Genomic DNA, 26,295 nt, shown 5'->3' on the forward strand with positions numbered 1-26,295 from the left:
TGTGTTTACTAAAACAAAACTGGCCCAGACTGTCAATCCAGGGGAATCACATTTTCTTTTTTCATTTAGCCACTTTAAAAAGAAGGTAACAGGTATCTGGGAACCCACAGGTAGTAGAGATTGTGAAAGGTCAGGTGGAGGAGACAAGGCTGGCTGCGCTTTATTCAGCGGAGTGCAGCCTCCCTGGCGGTCGCAGCACCAGTCAGCCTAGCCAGGACGTGTAGAAGAGCCCCCTGAAGTAGGTCACAGCGAATGCTCCTTTTATACAGAGTCCCCTGTTGTGATTCCTTCGCTAGCAGCGCCTCTGCCAACCTGGGCTTCTGAACTGTTCTTTCGGGCGTTCTGGACTGGGAGTCAATTGACCCACTGGATTCGAGTCCAGACTTTCTGGGCCTCAGTTTCCCCCTAGGTTCAACGACAGGGATGGACAACCTGACACCGAGGCCTCTTCCCGCCCCGACACGGCGAGGCCAGACATTCCTTAGTGGCACGGCAGGCCCCGCGCTCTGGAAAGGGCCGACGAGAAGGAGACAGCTCGGTCAGCACCAAGGACAAGGGCTCCGGGTCCGCCTGGCTGACGCGAGGTCACTTCCAGGCCAGCCGGGCTGCTGAGCGAGCGTCGGGCGCAGGGTTCCGTGGCCGGGCGGGAGGGCTGGGGTTGCCGAGAGAAGCGCTGGGGGAAGGGGAGCAGCCCCGGGGGATGAGGCAAGGCCGGGCCCCGCGGCGGTCTTGCAGATTCTGCGCCAAGAGGCCAAGGGTGGCTGCTGCCAGCGCGTCGCCCCTCCCTTGGGGCGCCCTGCCGCCTCCCGCGCACCGCCCTGCTCGGGCCTTGGGGCGCACCGGGTGCTCCCGGCTCTGGAGGCCCCTCAAAGTCCCCTCTCCCGCACGCGTGGACCTCTCCAGCCCCTTTCCTGCCCCAGCATCGCCCGGCTCCCTGTACCAGGGCTTCTGGATACACCCGTGACTTCGACTCACTCCTGGGGGACGGAGTCCCACGTCGCCTTTCTGCAACCCCCACCCCAACTCCCTGCGGTGAAAGAGGCCCCACTCCCCGATGCTCCCGAGCCTGGGCTGCGGGCGCCCCGCCCCCCGCTCGCCCCGCCCCACCCCGCCCCGCAGGCCCCGCCCGCCGTTACCCGGGGAACCGCGGATCCCGCAGCTGCAGGAGGCGCCCGGCCCCGCGGAGCAGCCCTAGCCGCCGCCGCCGCTCTCGCAGCTCTCGCCGCCACTGCCACCGTCACCGCGTCCTGGCTCCGGCTCCCGCGCCCTCCTGGCCGGCCATGCAGCCCCGCCGCGCCCAGGCACCCGGTGCGCAGCTGCTGCCCGCGCTGGCCCTGCTGCTGCTGCTGCTCCGCGCGGGGCCCCGAGGCAGCTCCGTGGCCAGCCCAGTGCCCGCCGCGCCCCTATCCGCGCCCGGGCCATGCGCCGCACAGCCCTGCCGTAACGGGGGCGTGTGCACCCCGCGCCCTGAGCCAGACCCGCAGAACCCTGCCCCCGTCAGCGAGCCTGGCTACAGCTGCACCTGCCCCGCCGGGATCTCCGGCGCCAACTGCCAGGTGAGTGTAAGCGGCGGGCGCGGTGTGGGGCGCTGGTCCGGGACCAGCAGTCTCTTCCCGCCGGCCCTGCTGCTGCTGCCTGACAGTGGGCATGCCTGACCCAGGCTTTCCCACTTCGGGAAGGCAATGGATCCAGTCTCTTGGCCCGCGTGGACGCGGACACCCGGGCCGACCCTGATTCCCTTACCCACCCTGGTTCCCGGGCGGGGCCAGCGGGGCTCTCGGGGTGTGCCGCTCCGGGGCTCGGCGCTCCTCGCGCGGGGCTCCAGACGCTCCGGTTGGCCACCGAGTGGCGCGCCCCTTCCGGCTGGTCCGAGCCAAGAACCACTCGAGCGGTGTCCGCCTTGGCAGCGTGGAGGAGCAGGCTCCGAGCGTCCCTGGCGAGGTGTTCAATGTCCAGGTGGTCCACGCTTCCCGTCCCGCTGGACCCTGTGTGTGTAAAGGGTGTGCGGTGTGCGAGTCAAGTGATGGTGGGCCCCGTGCCAGGTGGTGGGGCACTTTCTTCTCTTCCTCCGCCCTTGAGGACTGTGACAAGGCAGCCAGAGGACGAGGAGGGCAGCAGCCTCTCCTCGGCCTGCGACCAGCCCTCTCTAAGCTTAGGAGCAACGTTGGAACAGTCGGAGGCATTCGAGGGGCCATTGTACGTGGAGCTGGCAGGGCCGCCCTTCCTGCCGTACGCTCCACGGGGCGCACGCTTGGGGCTGGCAGCCGGGACGTGAGCAGGGCACCGGGAAGCCGCCAGAAAGCGTGGGGCAATGGGAGGGATGGGACGATGGGATGTAGCCAGCAGCCGCCCGTGAATTTGGGGTTTCCGAGAGAATTTGGCAGAAAATAATATCTGGGGCTTTTACAAGTACGTTAAAGCTTGGTGAAACCTATTAACATCAACATTTTCAGTAGGCAATTTGGTAGGACTGTGTGTACAGGTAGAAAATCCCCAAACCTCTATTGCAGGGTAGGGCAAATAATGAATTCATCTGAAATGATGACTTTAACCCACATGAATATGGACGACATTTGGGATCAGATACTATCTTTCTTACATTTAGGGTGGAGGAGCTTGTTTCATATAAATTTGATAACAATGATTGAAGAGTTACTTTGAGAATGCTCAAATAGGTTCTTTCAATGGGGAAAAAGGTTGCCCTTTCAGTATGACACGTTTTACATTTTTTAGAGGTAAATGGGATTGAGAAGCTTGACCTTGACAGTCAGATTTTTTCGCATTTATCTAGAATCTTTTTATTTCTTTTAATAGCAAATTAGCAATTTGAATCCATCTTTTCAACATTGTGCTCTTCCTCTTTGTTTACTGGTTTCAGTAAGCTTAGTTCCTTGAAGGGAGGTGATGAGGAGGAGGAAGAATTTGTGTGATGTGAGCATCAGGAGTAGGTTTGGGACATGATAGCTTCTTGGAGGAAATGCCTGTTAGAGCCATTCTAACCGTTAGAACAAAATCTTGCTTTTTCAAAAGTGAAAATGACTGCAAATCAAAAACCAGGGAATGGACTCATGCTAATTTTCCCTGTGGACTGATGATTTATATGACTTTTCCTGAAGAAATGAATTGTCTGAGTGTGTCCATCAAACTGCTGTTATATTTTCATGTCTGAATTTTATCCTTCAAAGAAATAATTGATTTGGACCTAGGGTTTAGTGGGAATGGATGGGAGAAGGTAGGTTAGAGTGCACATCGATTTACATGAGAAGAAAGACTGGACACTGGAAATTTAACACAACTCTGAGATGGTTTTTGGTGACTCTAAAAATAGATATAAGATATCTTCAAGAAAAAGAGCTCTTTGGTGCTCCCTAAAGATGACTAACAGAGAAACATAAATATTTTGATTTGTCCTAAGTAGTGACTTGGTATATAATACAATTCATTCAGAAGAGTCATGAACTAATACATAACATTGCAGAACCAACTGGTTAAAAACAGATTCGGGTTTCTTTTGTAGCTCCCATTTGACATAGGCTTAGCTATGTGAACACCACCCACCTGAGCAGAAGCAATAGAGCATGCCCTGGCATGTGAGTTGAAAAGAGCGCTGAAGTTACTGTAGTCCTCATAGGAAAGCTTAGTGAACTTGGAACTTGATTGGACTTGGTTACCCAGAAAAGCTTACTGAGACGATTCAGGGCCTTATAATCCATAAAAATGGATTCCTGATGATTTTAATTTAATCATTCATGATCTCGCAGTAAGACTTGAGACTCATTTTCCATGGGAATGGCAAAGAACACAAAAGACAATTTCAAAAGAGAAGTTAAACCTGGGGTGGTGGGGAGGGGAGGGGAGAGAGGGAGAGAGAAACTGCATATACTCAATTACGGATAAGGAAAATGGATCTTAGCCACTGCAGACTATGTGGTTGCTGAAATAGAACCTCGTGCTCACTGGATAAATTGGAAGTGGAATTTTACCTGGGTGTGAAGAGGATCTTTTAAACAGAGCATCACTCCTCCTCCTCCAAAGACAATAGTGTTAGCAATGGTAACATTAGAACCTAACCTTGAAATTTCCTTTTGTGTGTGGAGAAATTTTAAGAAAATCATAAACTACAAATTGGGATTAAAATGGCTGTCTTTAGGCTTTTTTTTTAAAAAAAGGCTGTCTTTAGCTTTTCTGTGGTTGGCTGATTGAGTTTGCATAAGTCAGTGGGGTCCAGGACATGTTTCTTTTGTCACCTGAATGATGGGGACTCATAGGATTTGGGAATTGTAGGTCGTGTGGGTTTGAAGTCAAGCTGAAGTTAAAACTGCTGGGTCTTATTTCCTCATCTTTAACGATGGGATCTATGGGACCTACCTCATAGGATTCCTCGTGAAGACAGTGATTCCATTCCTTGATGTTTGTTTGTGGCTGACAGCTTTAAAGCCTCACTCTCCCTCTTCCTCTTTTATTCCACATCCAAACAAGCTGATAAGAAAGCCCAGGGGTTCCCTCCTTTGGTGCTGGCGGGAGGCTGAAACCATGCAAACTCCTGCCCTGTGCCATCCCAGCCCCAACCCCAAAGTGCAGCAAAACCCACAAGCCAGTCTCCTTTCCCTGCACTCAGAAGCCATTTAAACCCATTTGGGAGCTGCCTGCTCTCCCCAGAGAGCCCCATTATGTCAGCAGTAAACCTTTTTATACCGTGTGTGCGTGTGTGCACCATTTTCAGTCTCAGGGTCCACACCAAATTTTGGGTGGGTGTCCATCCTGTCTCTGTGGGATGTTCAAACTAAGGTTCTGAGAAGGATTACATTAATTAAGTGCTGTTAAATCACTGAGCACCTGTGACATTTCTATAACTGTCACCTCTTCCCTTTCTTTTTAAACTTTCTGCACATATTTCAAATGCTCATTACCTTAACTAGATAGAACAAGTATCATCATCTCTTTTAGTCAAATGTAGAAAATGAAGCTCATTTTGAATGAGTGACTAATCCAAGGTCACATTTTGATACTGCCCTGAAAGGCCTCTAACACATGCAGACATCTTAAATCATGAGAAATTCAGCTGATCTTAAAACTGTATATGAAAATCTAATTTGTAGATAGATAATGATGATGGTAGCTCACCCTCCTTTTAAGCACTTGCCACATGCCAGCACTGTTCCAGCGACTTTGCAGATATAACTTGCTGATCCTTGCAATCTCCTATGAGCTGGGTGCTGTCCCCACGCCAATTTTATAGATGAAGTGCAGAAAAGTGAAGTGACTGTCCCAATGTTGCACTGCTAGTAAGTATGATAACTGGAATTAGAGCCAGCCAGGTTGGCTTGATACGGGGCGGTAGAATCTAAAGAGTGCCTAGATGAAAATCTAGCCCTGGACCTGTCATAGTTACAATAGGGAGCAAGAGCTGTAACCTCCTTGAGTTTTACCAGTAAAAAGGGGATGAAGTAATTTCTGAGTCCAGTCTTGCTCTAAGTGAGCTTGTACAAGTGTGCTCAGCTGGAATAAAAAGGCACAGAGGTGATAAAGACACAGATTCTCCTTATGCCACATGTTAACCAGGAGCCTTCACCATAGAGTTAGAATTCTGGGTCCTAGCTGAAGTTATTTTTACCATGGTGGCAAGCAAATGGACACTACATAAAAAAATGTTTCTGATAGGTTTGAAAAAACTTCAACTGATTAGAAATGGAGGCTGCTCTTGCTTGTTCTGGTTCATTTGGGGAAGCAGGCAGGTATCAGAGGTGGCAGTGGCTGGGCCAATTTTTCTTTTGTGGTGAGTGGTACAGAAACTCCTTCTATTGGGCTGTCCATCAAAGAAGGGGCTATTTAAATTTGTATTATTTTGTTTTGTAAAGCTTATTTTATTTTCGTAAAATAATTCTTTGCCTAATATTCAAGCAGTCAGATACCTGTTTGTGTTTTCATTACATGTTCCCTAAGGATCTTATCCTTCAGGATTATAATGACAATATGTGAATTTCTGCACTTGGAATAAAAAGGGGACATGTATGGCTGCTTTTCATGCAAGTTAATTTTACTTATTAAACTGATTTTATAATCCTTTCTTCTGATTAACCATACTAACTTGAAGCAATGGTCTGCTTCAGAGGAACCTGTTTTTGATTGAGGTTTGCTAACAAACAAAAAGAAAATAATTCTAGTTCTTTGCACTGCATGGGTCTTTGTTACTGGACTTTACACACACACAGACACACCCACACACAAACTCACATTGTAGTATGTACAAAATGTTGAATAGTAGCTGAGATGTAAAGAGACATTCTTTCTCTGGGTTTTCTATGAACTTCTTGTGACCTTGGGATAATTATTGAACATCCTTGAACCTCAATGTTCATATCTCTAAAATGGACTAACAATGCTTATCTTATTTTCTTTATAGAAATGGTGTAACTCACAAATAAGAACGTAGTAAAGTTCTTTTTGAAAGTGTAAGGAAGTATGCAAGAATGAAGTTTAAAACATTTTGAAAAAAGGTAACATGTTGTGCAAATAAAAGCTATGCTAAGCAAAGGATTGTATTTTTCCCCATATAAAATGATTACATTAGTTTATTCAGTGTGTTTGATTGTCTTTCTTCAATGAACAGACACAGCTTTTTCTCTCTACTGGGAAGAATTATGTTATGACATGTTTTGAAAATGAAAATTTAATTGTATTAAGCTTTTTATAAATGTGTTCTTTTTATTCTGAAGTAAATGATTTCTTAGAAAATTCTCAGTGACTTGAAGTTTTCTTTTGAAATGAAAGAACAAAAATTTGTCAACATTTTTGTAAGAATTTTAAGAAAAGCAGGGAACTTGATGTTTTCTTGGTGTCATTAAAGCAGAATGATTTGCCTATTTTGTACATTGCATTCTTGCTGCATTCTTAGGAGGCATCACTCTTCTCAGCTTGGCCACCTCACAAAAACGTATTCCTGTCTTTAGCTTCTTTGCTTAAGCTTCTCATGTGATATGGTACCATCAAAAATGGTTTTGTTTATGCCCTCATTTGATAAGCATCAAACAAGAAAGAAAATCTAGTCTGAAGTTGAAGGGTGTTTGAGTCAGAAAGCTGAATGTCGGTTGTATTTTTAGCTATCCTTATCAATTCAGTAGGCAGCTGTGGTCAGAGCTGCTTAACCCAGAGGGAGTAACTGCAGAATCCTGCCCCCACCAAACAGAAAACTCAACAATGTGGCAAAGCTTTGCAGACAGAATTTCTTTATATTTACCCCTTCCTCTGATTCCCCCACATTAGTGCTCAACCCTGGCAGTGTATTGAACTGATCTGGCAGCTTGAACAAAAATGAGTGGGTCCTACGGTTCCCCTGTCCCCCAGATTCTGATTTAATTGGCCTAGGGTGGGGCCTGGCACTGGTAATTTTTAAATGCTCCCCAGGTGATTCTACTGTATGAATAGGGTTGAGAAGCTCCTGCTAGACTCTTATCATCTTTCTTCATAGCCTGCTCAGCATATAGCATGTGGCAGAGAAAAATGACAGTTGTACCTGCTCTTGGTCACTCCTGCTTGAAGGACAACCAGGTTCACAGCCTGGAAACTCCTGGTCCACACCCTCCTCAAATGGTATAGATTTTGTATCTCAAAGTGAACTTAGAATGGAAAGGGTCCAAGCGTGGGAGTCAGGCCTGGGTTAGAATCTGGCTCTGAGTATCCTTGGGTAAGTGACTCCTTTCTCTGAGGCTTGGTTTTATCATCTGTGAAAATGGGATCCTGGTGCCAACCTTGAAAGTTGCTGTGCCTTAGAAGTGTCTTCACTGCCTGAAAAAACAGTGAAGAGAGCATGAGCTGGCAGTCTAGACTGCTAGGGAATCACTACTTGTTTCTTATTTGAACACACTAACCTACCTTCAGTCAAGAATCATGATGTACATCTTAGAGCCCTTGTCTTTGAGAGGAAGGGCTGTCAGGATCTCCGCTCCCTCCTCCCCCAGTTGCATGGGAACCCAGCACTGGGACTACATACAGTAGGCTCTACATAATACTGTTGAATAAATGACAGGTGTAGTGGGGTGCAGCTGTGGGCATCAGAAGGGCTTTGGGCCTTGTGGGTAGATCCAGGGCATGTGAGGAGGGACTGTGTTTAGGAGGAAAGCACGTGAAGACATTTAATCTGTTTAATCATTTCCCCTTGTGCCAGGTCTGTTCTGGGAAGTGCAGAATATTTTTCAATAAATCCTTTGCAGTAGCCCTAGCTTTTGATATTTCTAATAAAGCTTTCTTTTAATAATACTTTTCTGTGGCCAGGTGCTGTGGTTCATGCCTATAATCCCAGAACTTTAGGAGAATGAGGCAGGTGGATCACCTGAGGTCAGGAGTTTGAGACCAGCCTGGCCAACATGGTGAAACCACATTTCTACTAAAAATACAAAAATAAAATAAAATAAAATAGAAAAATAAAATAAAATGAAAATTAGCCAGCCGTGGTGGCGCATGCCTGTCGTCTCAACTACTTGGGAGGCTGAGGCAGGAGAATCACTTGAACTCTGAAGGCGGAAGTTGCAGTGAGCCAAGATCACATCACTGCACTCCAGCCTGGGCTGAAGCGAGACTCTGTCTCAGGGGAAAGAAAAAAACAAAACAAAAAACCACCTTTTCTGATGAACTAAATCAAGGGTGGCCAAACCACAGTCCTCATCCCCATTCTTTCTACCAACTAAGAATGGTTTTAACATTTTTAAGCAGTCGGAAAAAAAATCAAAACTAAACTAATATCTGGGCTGGGTATGGCAGCTTACACCTGTAATCCCAGCACTTTGGGAGGCCAAGGTGGGAGTATCGCTTGAGTCCAGGAGTTCAAGAGTAGCCTGGGCAACATAGTGAAACCTTGCCTCTATATAAAAAACATCTCATATTACATGAAAGTTATATGAAATCCAGATTTCAGTGTCCAAGGATAAGGTTGTTTTGAACACAGCCACACACGTTTGTGTAAGTGTTGTCTGTGGCTACTTACATGTTCCAGTGGTAGAGGGGAGGCATTGCAAGAGATGGCATGGCTCATAAAGCTGAAAATATTTATTTATTTATTGAGATGGAGTCTCACTCTGTCACCCAGGCTGGAGTGCAGTGGTGTGATCTTGGCTCACTGCTGCCTCCGCCTCTCAGGTTCAAGCAATTCCTGTGCCTCAGCCTCCCGAGTAGCTGAAGTTACAGGTGTGTGCCACCACATTGGGCTAATTTTTTTTTGGTATTTTTACTAGAGATGAGGTTTTGCCATATTGGCCAGGCTAGTCTTGAACTCCTGTGCTCAAGTGATGCACCCATCTTGGCCTCCCAGTGTGTTGGAATGACAGGTGTGAGCCACTGCGCCCAGCCCCAAAATATTTATTATATGGCCCTTGATAAAGGGAGAAGTTGGCTGACCCTCTCCTAAGTATTTCTGTAAACATTGGTGGAAAGAGTTTATTTTTTCATTTTTATTTATTTGACTTAGCCCAAGGCTCCTCTCCCTTCTCCCTTTTCCTCTTCTCTTCCATCCCTCTTGATGGCTACCTCTAGCCCAGGCTCTAGGTAGGGCCCTGGGACTGACAGAAAGTACTGTCATTGTCTTCAAATTGCTTGAATCTCTAGAGTCTTCCTGGATGGATCTGAACTTTTCCCTTTATATCAGCCCTTGGCCAACATGTCTGGACACCGTAGTTACAGTTTATTTCCAGGGAAGTGTGTGAGGCAGGGAAAAGAAATACTAACTGGAGGGGTTTTGGGTGCGGGTGAGCATCTTGACTGAGTTACTAGAGGCTTATTAGCTTTCCTAAACCCTGTTTCCTCAATCACTGACAGGATGGTTGGAAAGATGAAAATGAATAATAAGGTCTCTGGCACAGAACTGGCCCTCTCTAAACACAAACTGCTATTTTGATAAAAGTGAATATGAGTCCCCATCTTATGGCTAAGGAAACCTACCTGGGGTCCTATAGCTTGGTGACAGAGTTGGGGATCTGAGTCCAGGCATGGTGGCTTCGAGTATGGGGTTGTTGCTCTTACCGTACTGCTGTGCCTCAGACTGCTCCATGGTTTTTGACTTTCAAAGGGAGCACCAGAGGAAAAAGGGAACCAGAGGGTTGCGGTTCCATTCTGGCAGTTTTAGTTTCTGTGTGGAGGCTTTGGGTTTGTGTAATGTTATTTCTTTCTTAAAGAGAAAAGAAAAGGCGTAGGGCTTTTGAAAAACAGGATTTGAGAAATGAAATCACTGTACTTGAAAGCAAGGCGCTTGGAAATAGAAATGTGTCTGCTATCTTTTGCTCATAGTTCCTGAAAGCAGACAGGTCCTTTAGAATTTCAACACTGGTACTTATCTGGTCCTTGTAGTTGATGTAAAGGAGCATTTGTAATTACGTTTTGGGTTTCAGAGGCAGATTAAAACTCCTTTATGGGAGACAGTCTGTGGTGAAAGAAATCACAAGAGAAGAAAAGTATCTAGTCCTTCTTTTCCATGAGACGGCTGAAGCACAGAGTCTGTAGCAGTGGGCTGATGGAGGCTGAGTGGAGGACGGCTGAATTACCATTACTCCTAGTACCCCACCGCATTGAAGTCAGATTTCTGCAATCTGTCATTTGGAGCAAATTCTTGTGGTTAATTTTCAAGCACAATAGAATGTATTAGGATAGGACAAAAAGTTAAATATATCCTAGGTATATTACTTTAGAATGGGAAAATGCAGTACAGGAACAATGAAAAGGACACCAAAATTTTTAACTTCAAATTGACTAGCTCTATTGCTTCTTCCACGAAGGATTCCCAGATTCTTTTCATTTTATGACTGTTTTTAAAATTAAGGTATAACTTACATACTGTAGAATTCACTCTGCTTGGCATTCATTTCTATGCATTTTGACATACAGGTGTGTAACACCACCACAATCATCCCTGTACATTTCCTCATGCCCTGTTGTAGTAAACCTCTCCCCAGCCCCAGTCCCTGTCAGCCACTGGTCTGATTTCCATCACTATAGTTTTGTACTTTCTAGAATGTCATACGTGTGCATTTTCCACTGAACATAATGCTTTTGAGATTGATCCATGTGGTTTCATGAATCAATTGCTTGTTTCTTATTATTGCTGAATAGTATCCATTGTATGGCTAGACGACAATTTGTCCTTTCACTAACTGATGACATTTGGTTTGTTTCCAGTGTTTGGTGATTATGAATAAAGTTTCTATAAGTGTTCACATACAGGTCTTTAAGTGGACATGTTTTCATTTCTCTCGAGTAAGTAACTAGGATTTCCTGGGATTGCTGGGTCATGTGGTAAGTGTGTGTTAAACTTTAGAAGATGCTGCCAAAGTGTTTTCCAGAAGAGGTGTACCATTGCATTCCCATCGGCAATAAACAAGGGTTCCAGTTGCTTGCATCCTTGTCAGTTCTTGGTATATCATTGGTGATTTAGGTTTTAGCTATTCTAATAAGTGTGCAGTGGTATCACATTGTGGTTTTAATTTGCATTTTGATAATGATTAATGATGTTGAACATCTTTTCATATGCTATATCCATGCCTCTTCTTTGATGCAATGTCTATCCAAATGAGTTCTGAGGTTGTTTTTCCATATTTCCAATTCAAATTCAAATCCCTTACTTGATACGCGATTTGCAAATATTTTCTCCCTATCTGTGGCTTCTCCTTTTCCTTCTTTTTTCTTTTTTCTCTTTCTTTCTCTCTCTCTCTCTTTCTCTTTTCTTTTCTTTTTTTTTTTTTTTTTGAGACAGGGTCTCACTCTGTCACCCAGGCTGGAGTGCAGTGGTGCAATCTCGTGATCTCGGCTCCTTGCTACCTCCGCCTGCCAGGCTCAAGCAATCCTCCCACCCCAGCCTCCTGAGTAGCTGGGACTACAGGCATGTGCCACCACACTCAACTAATTTTTTAAAATTTTTAATAGAGATGCGGTTTCACCATGTTGCCCAGGCTGGTCTCAAATTCCTGGGTTCAAGCAATCTGCCCACCTTGGCCTCTCAAAGTGCTAGGACTACATGTGTCAGCCACTCTTCCCAGCCCTTTCTTTTCTTAACAAGGTCTTTCAAAGGACAGATTTTAAAGACCAATGAAGTCTAACTGGTCAATTTCTTCTTTTATAGTTTGTACTTTTTGTGTTCTATCTGAGAGATCTTTGCCTAACCCAAGGCCACAAAAATCTCCTCCCGTTTTCTCAAGTATCATTTAAGGTTTGACATTAAGGTCTTTGACCCATTTTAAGATAGTCTCTTTATATGTGGTGCAACGTATGGGTAGTTTTTTTTTTTTTTTTTTTTTTTTTTTCAGACGGAGTCTCGCCCTGTCGCCCGGGCTGGAGTGCAGTGGCCGGATCTCAGCTCACTGCAAGCTCCGCCTCCCGGGTTTACACCATTCTCCTGCCTCAGCCTCCCGAGTAGCTGGGACTACAGGCGCCCGCCACCTCGCCCGGCTAGTTTTTTGTATTTTTTTTAGTAGAGACAGGGTTTCACCGTGTTAGCCAGGATGGTCTCGATCTCCTGACCTCGTGATCTGCCCGTCTCGGCCTCCCAAAGTGCTGGGATTACAGGCTTGAGCCACCACGCCCGGCCGGGTAGTTTTTTTTGGTGTTTTTTTTTTTTTTTTTTTTTGCTTACAAATGTCTAATAGTTTCAGAAACATTTGTTGAAAAGACTGTCTATCTCCACTGAATTATTTTGGTACCTTTGTTTAAAATCATTTGACCAAACATGTGTGGGTCTATTTCTGGACTCTTTATTTTATTACATTTATGTCTCTTTTTGCCAATTCTACACTGTCTTGAGACTACTGTAGTTATAGTAAGTCCTAAAATCAGGTTGAGTCCTGTAAATACGTTCTCCCCACTTGTCCCCACCACCTGCCAAATTATTTTGGCTACTCTAGAGCCTTTGGAACTTGCTTTTTAGAATAGCACAGATGTGGAGCTAGAGAAATGCAGTTCTCCCAGGCACATATTGAGATGACAAGAATCCTCCAAAACAGGGTAAAATTTTACACTGAGGTAGAACCAGGATTCTTAACCTGGAATCTGTGGATGATTTCAAGGGTGTGTGGACACTCACATACTCTTTTTTTTTTTTTAAATCATCATCATCATCATTATTTTTGGTGACAGGGTCTTACTCTGTTGTCCAGGCTGGAGTGCAGTGACATGATCATGGTTCACTGCAGCCTCGACCTCTATGGCTCAAGTGATCCTCCTGCCTCAGCCTCTTGAGTAGCTGGGACGATAGGCATGCACCACTATACTTGGCTAATTTTTAAATAGTTTCATAGAGGCAAGGTCTCACCATGTTGCCCAGGCTGTTCTCAAACTCCTGAGCTCAAGTGATCCTCCCACCTTGACCTCCCAAAGTGCTGGGATTACAGGCATGAGTCACTGTGCCCAGCCCATCGTCATTTATTTATTTATTGCTAACACGAATTCAAACAAGTATCCAGTTTACCAGAACAGAGCAGGAAATCAAGGCATGATTGCTATCATCAAATCTTAATCTTCAGAGAACATTTTCCATGATGTTGGCCTGAAGACACTCAGATTCTATCAGTTTTTCCAGGGTTCCATGTTTAAGCACTGCAGCTCCTTTTAAGTTTTCCTGAAGTCATTATTTGGATCTTTCCAATAAGGCTTTTCTCCTACTTGGCAGTATATGAATGCACATTCTTCCCCAACATGCCTCAGCCCCTCTCTACAACTAGTTTGGCCCGCATGCCATTGGGGCTATATCTGTTACCTCCGATGTCCTTGGAACTGGCAAAGAAGACCAAAATGGTCATGTGATTTTGCTGTTTCATAGTCTGGTTGAACTCCTCAAAGTCCAACATGTTCACCTTCTCATAGCTGGCCATCCGCACAGTGCTGTGGACTGCGGGAGGAGTCCGTGGGTCCAACTATTGTGGGATGGGACTCACGTGGGGCCCACATACCTTGAGATGCCAAATTTTGTATGTAGATATTCTCCTGGGGAATGACTCAAAAGTTTCAAAAGATTCTTTAAGACCTTCCCTACCTGTAAAAGAACCACTGGAATGGAGGAAGAAGCAGCTGGTTGAATACATGGGACTTCTGAGCATGGACTAAGGCATAGACCAGGAGCTAGCTAGCCTGGGACCTCGAAGTACCCCAAAGTAGGATGCCCAGGCACAATACAGATGCACAGTTAAATTGGAATTTCAGATAAACAATGAGCATTATTTTTTGTATAAGAGTGTCCCAAATATTGTACATCATTTATCTGAAATTCAAATTTAAGTGGGAATCTTGTATTTTTACTTAGCTAAATATGGCAACCTTACCCCAAAGGCCTAATTCCTGCTCCAATTCCCAGCTTTTTTCTGAAAAGTTTGTCAATAGCACTTTAAATTCTTGTCAAATAATTATAGAAAGAAAATTTTGCTAACTTGCATTTCAAACATGAAATCAGCTCATAGTTTTGCATCTTCATGGTCCTTTTAAGGATAACCGTCCAACTGCTAAAGCATTATAATCCCCTGGAAATGTGTAAAAGTCCTGTTGGTAACCTTCTCTTCCCTTTCCTCTGCCTCTCCTGCCAATTTCATCCCTCTGCACTAATCGCTGTTTCCATTTTGCTGTGTAGTTTTACATTTTCTTCTTGGTACATATAAGCATATGTGAAGCCTATGTAAATTCTTTTATATGTATACAAACTATTTTATATAAAAACTAACTCAACCTATACATAATGTTCTGCAACATTTTCCTTAATCTATTTTGAGCATCTTACCATATCTTAAAACAGAAAGCAGACCCATTCTTTTCGATGGTTGACTAGTATTCCGTTGTGTGATTATTTACATATTCAGTCCTTACTAAAGCATATTATTTCCAGTTTTTAAATAATGTTGCAAAAAATTAGCTGAGCATGGTGGCACACACCTATATTCCCAGCTACTTGGGAAGCTGAGGTGGGAGAATTGCTTGAACCTGGGAGGCGGAGATTGCAGTGAGCCGAGATCATGCCACTGCACTCCAGCCTGGATGACAGAGTGAGATGCTGTCTCAAAAAAAAAAAAAAAAAAAAAAAAGAAAAAAATGTTGCACTGACCCCTGTACACACACACACACACACACACACACACACACAATGACATATATTTATATACACTAAGCATTCTAATAAATACTGCTAAGTTGCCATCCAAAAAGGTTGGAGAATTTTGCAAATTTATTAACAGCATATGAGAATGTGTACTAGCCCCCATTTTTTGTGTGTGTCAACTGATAGGTAAAACATGATATTTAATTGATTTTCTTTGTGTTAAAAAATTATGAATGTCCCTCATTTATTATGAATGAATTATGAATGAGGGACATTCATAATTTTTTAATGAATTGCCAACTTTTTAAACGAATGAATTGTCTGTTCTTATTTTTGTCTAATTTTCTTTTGGGTTGTACTTCTCCCCCCCACTGATTTGTAATGGCTCATTGTTAATGAAGGAAATTAAATTAGCCCTTTGTCCTTTGTGTTGTAAATCTCTTTTTCCTGTGTATCATTTTTCATTTGACTTTGCTTATTCTCATTGTCTTGCTCTTCAGAAGCTTATAATCTTTGGTTCTTACTTAGCCAAATTCATCAGTGGGGAAGCTGATAAATTTTAATTAGAAGTCTATGCTTTATCCTGTTACCATACTGTATAATATGTTGAGAATGAGCAGATTCAAGTCAAGAATTTGCTTTTGAAAAATTCTATTTTGTCCAAGATTTGTATCGATAAGGTTGATTCTATTATCTCTTTAGAATGTACAATTAAAACTGGGCGTAGTGACTCATGCTTGTAATCCCAAGCACTTTGGGAAGCTGGGGCAGGCGGATCGCTTGAGCCTAGGAGTTTGAGATCAGCCTGGGCAACATGGCAAAACCCCATCTCTACTAAAAATACAAAAATTAGCCGGATATGGCAATGCATGCCTATAGTCCCAACTACTTGGGAGGCTGAGGTGGGAGAATCGCTTGAACCCAGGAGGAGGAGGTTGCAGTGAGCTGAAATCCAGCCATTGCATTCCAGCCTAAGTAACAGAGCAAGAGCTTGTCTCAAAAAAAAAAAGTGCGATTAAATATAACTTCAATTTATGCCTATTTTAAGAAGGGTTGGCATAGATTTTCTAAATCGTATTTAAATATTTTTAATTTTTCTTGACTTATTATTGAGGCTGGAACACTGCAACCATTTTATCAAGATTCCTTCTTTGTTTTTTTTTTTTTTAAAGAACTACTCAGCACACTTTTAATAATTGTCACATGTTCCTTAGTATTTTATTAAAATCATCAAGTTAATTTTAATGGCATTATTGGATAATAGAGTATTTCTTAGAAGTTCTTGATGGTGTAATGGTCTGATTTCAAACAATGTTCTTCATCCAGGCTTGGGCAGAAAGACTTGGACTAATATGCAGCAAAATGCAAATTTCCCTTATGCTTTACTCTCCATATTGTATTTTTAGCTCCTTTCCCCTTGAGAACAGCCTTATTTCTCCTGACCAGGAGTTTTTGTGACCCTCTGTCTTCACTTTTACTCTTTAAAATTGGCCATTGGTTTTTTTGGTTGTGCAAAAGGGAGTTCTTTTATTTCTGTAGAAAAGCCCCATAATGAGAGAGATAATAGGAAAAACAGAGAAATGAGAACTAATATTAGTGTTTCTATGAGGCCCCAAATAAACCTTTAGCTGGAGAGAAGTAAATTCTATATTATTATTATTTTTCTATTTTACCAAGGGAGAGTAGGATGTGGGAGGGTGGAAATTTTGGAGCTACATACAGACTAAAGTGCAAGTCAGCTTTCTTTTTGTCTCCTAAGGAAAATAAATTGTTATCATAATGTTCAAACTTAACAGTGTGATGCCAAAAACTGATGCTGACACCTTTTTAAAAATCACAAGTCGATTCTATGCAAGGTTTTTCTTGTTTCCCTTGCTTTCAATGGACCCTACAGATGTTTTATATGCTCAGAAGAGCACATAAATGCAAGTAGAGCCTGTGGGAATTTAGGCGAAGTCAAGAGCTTTTTCTCCTAACGTAGATCTTTCCTGGTAGTATGTGAGTATGCTTTTGATTGTTTTCTTCCTTCTCCTGTATATTTGGAAAAATGATTGACTCGCAAATGTTGTCCAGGAAACAGACCAGCAGGGCACAAGGCTGTTGACAGAGGCCATTCAGTTGATCTCCTTGCCTCACTTTGCCCTTCCACTTTTTTTCTTTTATTGTTTTCTTTTAGAGACGGAGTCTTGCTTTGTTACCCAGGCTGGAGTGCAGTGGCAGTGGTGCAACCACAGCTTACTGCAACCTTAAACTCCCAGGCTCAAGCGATCCTCCCACCTCAGTCTCCTGCGTAGCTGGGACTACAGGCACATGCCATCATACTTGGCTAATTTATTTCTTATTTTTGTAGAGACGGCAGTCCTTCTAGGTTGCCCAGGCCTCTATGTTGCTGGTCTTGAAATCCTGGTCCCAAGCAGTCCCCCTACCTTGGCCTCCCAAAGTGTTAGGATTACAGGCATGAACCAGTGTGCCCAGCCCTGCTCTTCTACTTCTACATGCATGCCTTGAAAACTCCTTCCTCAGTTGGAGGCAGGTCTTCTTTCCCAGAAAAGGGAGTCTTTATTTCCTGTTAGGGCTCACCTGTACACCTGCTTCCTTCATGGGTTCTTCTCATGCAGGGCTGCTTGCCTCTTGGTGTAAACTCCTAATGAGAAACCTGGGAAGAAGCATGCTTCCCCGGAGAGTTCTTGTATTCTATTCTTAGGCCTCTGGCCACAGTCCTTTAGAAAGACACTTCCTCAAAAAATTAGCCTGGCGCGGTGGCGGGCGCCTGTGGTCCCAGCTACTCGGGAGGCTGAGGCGGGAGAATGGCGTGACCCTGGGAGGCGGAGCTTGCAGTGAGCCGAGATCGCGCCACTGCACTCCAGCCCCGGCGACAGACCCAGACTCCGTCTCAAAAAAAAAAAAAAAAAAAAAAAGAGGAAGGAAGACACTTCCTGCATAGAAAGGAACATCAATGAAGTTTGTCTGTATTGAAGCAGACAGATAATAAAGGGTCTTGAAACGTCTTCTGGTTTCTTATCATTCCATATCGCCGATTCCTGTATCATAAACCATCCCAGGTATATCTGTGGAATCTGTTTTGTCTTAAAACATTTTATTGAAGTAAAGGTCACATAATATGAAAGTCACCATTTTAAAGGGAACCTTTTAGAGGAATTTCGTATGTTCATAATCTAGTTCCAAAACGTGTTTGCGTTTGCCATCCCCAAAGGAAACACTGTATCCATGAAACGGTTACTCCCCATTCCTCCCTCCTCCCAGTCACTGGCAACCACCAATCTGCATTCTGTCTCCGTGGATTTACTTATTCTTGATATTTCATAGAAATGGAATAATCCAGTATGTGACTCTTTGTGTCTGGCATCTTTCACTTAATATAATGTTTTTGAGATTCATCCACGTTGCAGCATTTATCCATACTTCATTGCTTTTTTATGGCTGAATACTATTCCACTGTTCATATATACCACATTTTGTTTATGCATTCATCTATTGATGGACATTTGAGTTGTTCCCACCCTTTGGCTATTGTGAATAGTGCTGCTATGAACGTGCCTGTACACGTGTGTTTGAGTCTCGGTCTTTAATTCTTTTGGGTATATACTTAAGAGTGGAATGACTGGGTTATACGGTAATTCCATATTTAAATTTTTGAGGAACTATCAGATGGTTTTCCATCTGTGTTATCTTCTTACACAACCTGAGCCCCAGGATCCCCCCGAATGGTTACTTGTAGCCACTCCTTGCATACCAGACTGATGTCTTCTTGCTACTGTCGTTACCTGGGTGATGGCATCCCAGAATCTCCATTCCAGCCCTGATTTGAGGTCCTAGCTCCCCGGAACACTTTGCTGGCTCAAATCCCTGGTCTCTTCATGTAAGGCTCAGCCTCCTGTGCTTCCCTCCCAAGAAAGCCTGTGAATTGGGAAGCTTTTGTTCTCTGACTCAGCCTGGGCCATGAATGCTGCCCCTCCACTCCAGTAAGTCATGCCTCATGCTAACTCCTGTGGTCTGCAGAGCTCCTCTGGGAGAAGCAGAGAGCTTGCTGGGGCACTTGAGCCACTGGGAATAAGTGGCCCTAGATGTCATTGGTCCAATTGCCTCATTCCACTGAAGAGGAAATTGAGGCCAGAAGGTTGAAAAAATAATTATGCAAGGCCCTCCAGATTATATGCAACAGCACAGGGTTTGAGAAAGGTCTTTGGTAGTTGGCCAGTTTCCTTCTCCTAGGACCTGGCACCCCTCAGGCACATTCAATACATCATGCAGAGAAACAGAGCCTCCCCATCAGTCATCATGGGTTGTAATACTATCCAAGTCAACTTGTTTGTTAAGGAACTAGCTCATGTGGGTTGACCTAGAGCACTTATGTTGCTGTTTTTTTAATGAGCTCAGTATAAATGAGAAATCTGAGTGGGCTGGGGGTGGGACCCCCTGTGCTTGATGAGCCAAAGCAGGGCTAAAAGACTGTGGATCACTTGTTGCTCAGCAACCACTGCCAGGAGACTTGGTTTCCATAACCCAAGCCTTGTTAATTTCCCAGGGATTAGGATTTGGACAGTGAGGTTTAGTAATGAGGTTTAGAAAGGAGTGCAAACTGGGTGTTTTATCGGCTCAATTTGGCTCCTAATGCACAGATCTCTCCCATCCTCAGCAAACAAACAAACAAAGAAACCACTCTCCATCAGGGAACAGTTCTGCCAACTCTGGACGGTTTGAGGCCCAGAGAAGCTCATAAACAGTTTTATCCTCAGGTCAAGGTCCAAGCATGACCCTCAGCTTACTATCCATCCTCCATTCCCAGAACTTGGGGTCTTCCAGGCCTGCCCTACTCACAGTCTGACACTAATGAGTTTGGCTTTATGGAATATTGGGAAAGAGGTAGAGTTCTTTGTTTTTCAATGCGATCTGGAACTCACTCTTCCACTGGTCATTTCTGAGTACTGATTACAACAGCAATGCATTTCATAAATGTTTAGAGTAGGGAGGGATTCTAGAAATTGTATTGGCCAGTTCACTGATTCTGCAGAAGAAAATGAAGGTGAAAGAGATGACTGTCTGAGTCAGGATTAGACTTTGCTGACTGTCCACCCGGGGCTCTCTCCACCAAAGCATTTATGTCCAGACATTCCAAACACTGAAGACCATCCTGTGGGGGCAGGCATGGGTGGGGACTTATAATAAATATATTCATATGGACATTCAGATTCGAGTTAAATGTTCAGTTACTTACATGAAGGGCTACGTGCTAGGTTCCTTTCCCTGTATTATGTGTTTTAATCCTCACGTTTCTTTGGAGGAGGCATTTCCCCCACTTGATAGATGATGAGACTATATATTAGTCCATTCTCATGCTGCTAATAAAGACATACCTGAGACTGGGTAATTTATAAAGGAAAGATGTTTAATTGACACCCATTTCAGCATGGCTAGGGAGGCCTCAGGAAGTTTACAATCATGGTGAAAGGGGAAGCAAACATATCCTTCTTCACATGATGGCATCAAGGAGAAGTACTGAGAAAAGGGGGAAAAGCCCCTTATAAAACTATCAGATCTCGTGAGAACTCACTCACTATCATGAAAACAGCAGCATGGGGGTCCCTCCCACAACATGTGGTGATTATGGTAACTACAATTCAAGATGAGATTTGGGTGGGGGCCCAGCCAAACCATATCATTCCACCCCTAGCCCCTCCCAAATCTCATGTCCTCACATTCAAAACACAATCTTGCCTTCCCAAGAGTCCCCTGAAATCTTAACTAATTCCAGCTTTAACCCAAAAGTCCAAGTCCAAAGTCTCATCTGAGACAAGGCAAGTTCCTTCTGCCTATGAGCCTGTAAAATCAAAGCAAGTTAGTTACTTCTTAGATACAATGGGGGTACAGGCATTGGGTAAATACACCTGTTCCAAATGGGAGAAATTGACCAAAACAAAGGGGCTACAGGTCCCATCCAAGTCTAAAATCCAGTAGGGCAATCATTAAACCTTAAAGTTCCAAAATGATCTCCTTTGACTCTAGGTCTCAAATCCAGGTCATGCTGATGCAAGAGGTGGGCTTCCATGGCCTTGGGCAGCTCTGACCCTGTGGCTTTGCAGGGTATGGCCCCTGCTTCCATCTGCTTTCACAGGTTGTCATTGAGTCTCTGTGATTTTTCCAGGCACGTGGTATAAGCTGTTAGTGGGTCTACCATTCTGGGGTCTGGAGGATAGTGACTGTCTTCTCACAGCTCCACTAGGCAGCTCCCCAGTGGGGACTCTGTGCAGGGGCTCTGACCCCACATTTCCCTTCTGCACTGCCCTAGCAGAGGTTCTCCATGAGGGCGCTGCCCCTGCAGCAAACTTCTACCTGGACATCCAGGCATTTCCATACAGCCTCTGAAATGTAGGTGGAGGTTCCCAAACCTCAATTCTTGAATTCTGTGCACCCACAGGCTCAACACCACATGTAAGCCACCAAGGCTTGGGGCTTGCACCCTCTGAAGCAATGACCTGAGCTGTACATTTGACCCTTTTAGCCATGGCTGGAGCTAAAGCAGCTGGGACACAAGGCACCATGTCCCAAGGCTGCAAAGAGCAGGGTGGCCCTGGATCTGGCCCACAAAACCATTTTTCCCTCCTAGGCCTCCAGGCCTGTGATAGGAGGGGCTGCTGTGAAGATCTCTGACATGCCCAGGAGACATTTTTCCCATTGTTTTGGTGATTAACATTTGGCTCCTTGTTACTTATGCAAATTTCTGCAGCAGGCTTGAATGTCTCCCTAGAAAATTGTTTTTTCTTTTCTATTGAATCATCAGGCTGCAAATTTTCTAAACTGTTATGCTCTGCTTCCTCTTGAACCCTTTGCTGCTTAGAAATTTCTTTCTCCAGATACTCTAAATCATCTCTCTCAGGTTCAAAGTTCCTCAGATCTCTGGGGTAGGGGCAAAATGCTGCCAATCTCTTTGCATAGCAAGAGTGACCTTTACTCCAGTTTCTGACAAGTTCTCCATCTCCTTCTGAGACCACCTTAGCCTGGACTTCATTGTCCATATCACTATTAGCATTTTAGTCAAAGCCACTCAACAAGTCCCTAGGGAGTTCCAAACTTACCCACATTTTTCTGTCTTCTTCTGAGCCTCCAAATGGTTCCAACCTCTGCCTGTTACCCAGTTCCAAAGTTGCTTTGGAACATTTTTGGGTATCTCTACAGTAGCACCCCACTCTCTCTGGTACCAATTTACTATATTAGTCTGTTCTCACACTGCTAATAAAGACATACCTGAGACCCAGTAACTTATAAAGGAAAGAGATTTAATTAGCTCACAGTTTTGCAGGGCTGCAGAAGGCTCAGGAAACTTACAATCGTGATGCAAGGGGAAGCAAATGCATCCTTCTTCACGTGGTGGCATCAAGGAGGAATGCCAAGCAGAAGGGGGAAAAGTCAGAAAAGTCACTCATAAAACCATCAGAACTTGTGAGAAGTCACTCACTATCATGAGAACAGCAATATGGGGGTAACTGCCCCCATGATTCAGTTACTTCCCATTGGGTCCCTCCCACGACATGTGGGGATTATGGGAACTACAATTCAAGATGAGATTTGGGTGGGGACACAGCCAAACCATATCTGACTGGAATGCACAGAGGCTCTTGGTTACTTGCCCAAGACATATAGCAGTGCATTGTCTACAAAGGCAGGGCTTTCTTATATTTTTTATATTATAAAATATAAATTATACATATTATATTACTTATAATTATTTCTTATAACAACTATCTGCTCATACTTATATAAGACAAATGCTTTATACAAGATGCTGATCAAAATTCTCAAATACATTCCATTCAGTTTAAAACTATGTGGAATGAATTGAAATGATGGAATATATATATATATTTGTTATACTTTAAGTTCGAGGGTACATGTGCACAACATGCAGGTTTGTTACATATGTATACATGTGCCATGTTGGTGTGCCACACCCATTAACTCATCATTTACATTAGGTATATCTCCTAATGCCATCCCTCCTCCCTCACCCCACCCCACAACAGGCTTTTGTGTGTTATATTCCGAATCCTGTGTTCAAGTGTTCTCATTGTTCAATTCCCACCTATGAGTGAGAACATGCAGTGTTTGGTTTTCTGTCCTTGTGATAGTTTGCTCAGAATGATGGTTGCCAGCTTCATCCATGTCCCTACAAAGGACACGAACTCATCCTTTCTTATGTCTGCATAGTATTCCATGGTGTATATGTGCCACATTTTCTTAATCCAGTCTATCACTGATGGACATTTGAGTTGGTTCCAAGTCTTTGCTGTTGTGAAGTGCTGCAGTAAACATACGTGTGCATGTGTCTTTATAGCAGTATGACTTATAATCCTTTGGGTATATCCCCAGTAATGGGATGGCTGGGTCAAATGGTATTTCTAGTTCTAGATCCTTGAAGAATCACCACACTGTCTTCCAAAATGACTGAACTAGTTTACAGTCCCACCAACAGTGTAAAAGTGTTCCTATTTCTCCACATCCTCTCCAGCAGCTGTTGTTTCCTGACTTTTTAATGATTGCCATGCTAACTGGTGTGAGATGATATCTCACTGTGGTTTTGATTTGCATTTCTCTGATGGCCAGTGATGATGAGCATTGTTTCATGTTTCTGTTGGCTGTATAAATATCTTCTTTAGAGAAGTGTCTGTTCATATCCTTCACCCACTTTTTGATGGAGTTGTTTGTTTTTTTCTTGTAAAGTTGATTGAGTTCTTTGTAGATTCTGGATATGAGCTCTTTGTCAGATGAGTAGATTGCAAAAATTTTCCCCCATTCTGTAGGTTGCCTGTTCACTCTGATGTTAGTTTCTTTTGCTATACAGAAGCTCTTTAGTTTAATTAGATCCCACTTGTCAATTTTGGCTTTTGTTGCCATTGCTTTTGGTGTTTTAGACATGAAGTCCTTGCCCATGCCTGTGGCCTGAATGGTATTGCCTAGGTTTTCTTCTAGGGTTTTTATGGTTTTAGGTCTAACATTTACGTTTCTAATCCATCTTGAATTAATTTTTGGATAAGGTGTAAGGAAGGGATCCAGTTTCAGCATTCTGCATATGGTTAGCCAATTTTCCCAGCACCATTTATTAAATAGGGAATCCTTTCCCCATTTCTTGTTTTTATCAGGTTTGTCAAAGATTAGATGGCTGTAGATGTGTGGTATTATTTTTGAGGGCTCTGTTCTGTTCCATTGGTCTATATCTCTGTTGTGGTACCAGTACCATGCTGTTTTGGTTACTGTAGCCTTGTAGTATAGTTTGAAGTCAGGTAACGTGATGCCTCCAGCTTTGTTCTTTTGGCTTAGGATTGTCTTGGCAATGCGGGCTCTTTTTTGGTTCCATATGAACTTTAAAGTAGTTTTTTCTAATTCTGTGAAGATAGTCATTGGTAGCTTGATGGGGATGGCATTGAATCTATAAGTTACCTGGGCAGTATGGTCATTTTCACAATATTGATTCTTCCTATCCATGAGCATGGTATGTTCTTCTATTTGTTTGTGTCCTCTTTTATTTCACTGAGCAGTGGTTTGTCGTTCTTGAAGAGGTCCTTTACATCTGTTGTAAGTTGGATTCCTAGGTATTTTATTCTCTTTGAAGCTATTGTGAATGGGAGTTCATTCATGATTTGGCTCTCTGCTTGTCTGTTACTGGTGTATAAGAATGCTTGTGATTTTTGCACATTAATTTTGTATCCTGAGACTTTGCTGAAGTTGCTTATCAGCTTAAGCAGATTTTGGGCTGAGACAATGGGGTTTTCTAAATATACAATCATGTCATCTGCAAACAGGGACAATTTGACTTCTTCTTTTCCTAACTGGATACCCTTGATTTCTTTCTCTTGCCTGATTGCCCTAGCCAGAACTTCCAACACTATGTTGAATAGGAGTGGTGAGAGAGGGCATCCCTGTCTTGTGCCAGTTTTCAAAGGGAATTTTCCAGTTTTTGCCCATTCAGTATGATATTAGCTGTGGGTTTGTCATAAATAGCTCTTATTATTTTGAGGTACGTTCCATCAATACCAAATTTATTGAGCGTTTTTAGCATAAAGGGCTGTTGAATTTTGTCAAAAGCCTTTTCTGCATCTATTGAGATAATCATGTGGTTCTTGTCTTTGGTTCTGTTTATATGCTGGATTACGTTTATTGATTTGCGAATGTTGAACCAGCCTTGCATCCCAGGGATGAAGCCCACTTGATCATGGTGGATAAGCTTTTTGATGTGCTGCTGAATCCGGTTTGCCAGTATTTTATTGAGGATTTTTGCATCGATGTTCATCAGGGATATTGGTCTAAAATTCTCTCTTTTTGTTGTGTCTCTGCCAGGCTTTGGTATCAGGATGATGTTGGCCTCATAAAAGAGTTAGGGAGGATTCCCTCTTTTTCTATTGATTGAATAGTTTCAGAAGGAATGGTACCAGCTCCTCCTTGTACCTCTGGTAGAATTCAGCTGTGAATCCATCTGGTCCTGGACTTTTTTTGGTGGGTAGGCTATTAATTGTTGCCTCAATTTCAGAGCCTGCTATTGGTCTATTCAGGGATTCAACTTCTTCCTGGTTTAGTCTTGGGAGAGTGTAAGTGTCCAGGAAATTATCCATTTCTTCTAGATTTTCTAGTTGATTTGCGTAGAGGTGTTTATAGTATTCTCTGATGGTAGTTTGTATTTCTGTGGGGTCGGTGGTGATATCCCCTTTATCATTTTTTATTGCGTCTATTTGATTCCTCTCCTTTTCTTCTTTATTAGTCTAGCTAGCGGTCTGTCAATTTTGTTGATCTTTTCAAAAAACCAACTCCTGGATTCATTGATTTTTTGGAGGGTTTTTTGTGTCTCTATCTCCTTCAGTTCTGCTCTGATCTTAGTTATTTCTTGCCTTCTGCTAGCTTTTGAATGTGTTTGCTCTTGCCTCTAGTTCTTTTAATTGTGATGTTAGAGTGTCAATTTTAGATCTCTCCTGCTTTCTCTTGTGGGCATTTAGTGCTATAAATTTCCCTCTACACACTGCTTTAAATGTGTCCCAGAGATTCTGGTATGTTGTATCTTTGTTCTCATTGGTTTCAAAGAACATCTTTATTTCTGCTTTCATTTCGTTATGTACCCAGTAGTCATTCAGGAGCAGGTTGTTCAGTTTCCATGTAGTTGAGCGGTTTTGGATTGAGTTTCTTAGTCCTGAGTTCTAGTTTGATTGCACTGTGGTCTGAGAGACAGTTTGTTATAA

General features: G+C 43.5%; 1 protein-coding gene across 1 annotated transcript in view; it reads left to right on the forward strand.

Moving 5' to 3' along the window:
* Positions 1–1,136: 1,136 nt before the first annotated feature.
* Positions 1,137–26,295, forward strand: part of DNER (delta/notch like EGF repeat containing) — a 379,388-nt gene continuing 354,229 nt past the window's right edge. The window contains exon 1 of the mRNA XM_033229959.1: positions 1,137–1,556. Coding sequence (XP_033085850.1) covers positions 1,281–1,556 — 276 coding nt within the window. The 5' untranslated portion in view covers positions 1,137–1,280. The remainder of the gene's footprint in view (positions 1,557–26,295) is intronic.

Source organism: Trachypithecus francoisi, unplaced genomic scaffold (genome assembly GCF_009764315.1).
Source record: "Trachypithecus francoisi isolate TF-2019V2 unplaced genomic scaffold, Tfra_2.0 Lachesis_group13, whole genome shotgun sequence".
Classification (NCBI taxonomy): domain Eukaryota; kingdom Metazoa; phylum Chordata; class Mammalia; order Primates; family Cercopithecidae; genus Trachypithecus; species Trachypithecus francoisi.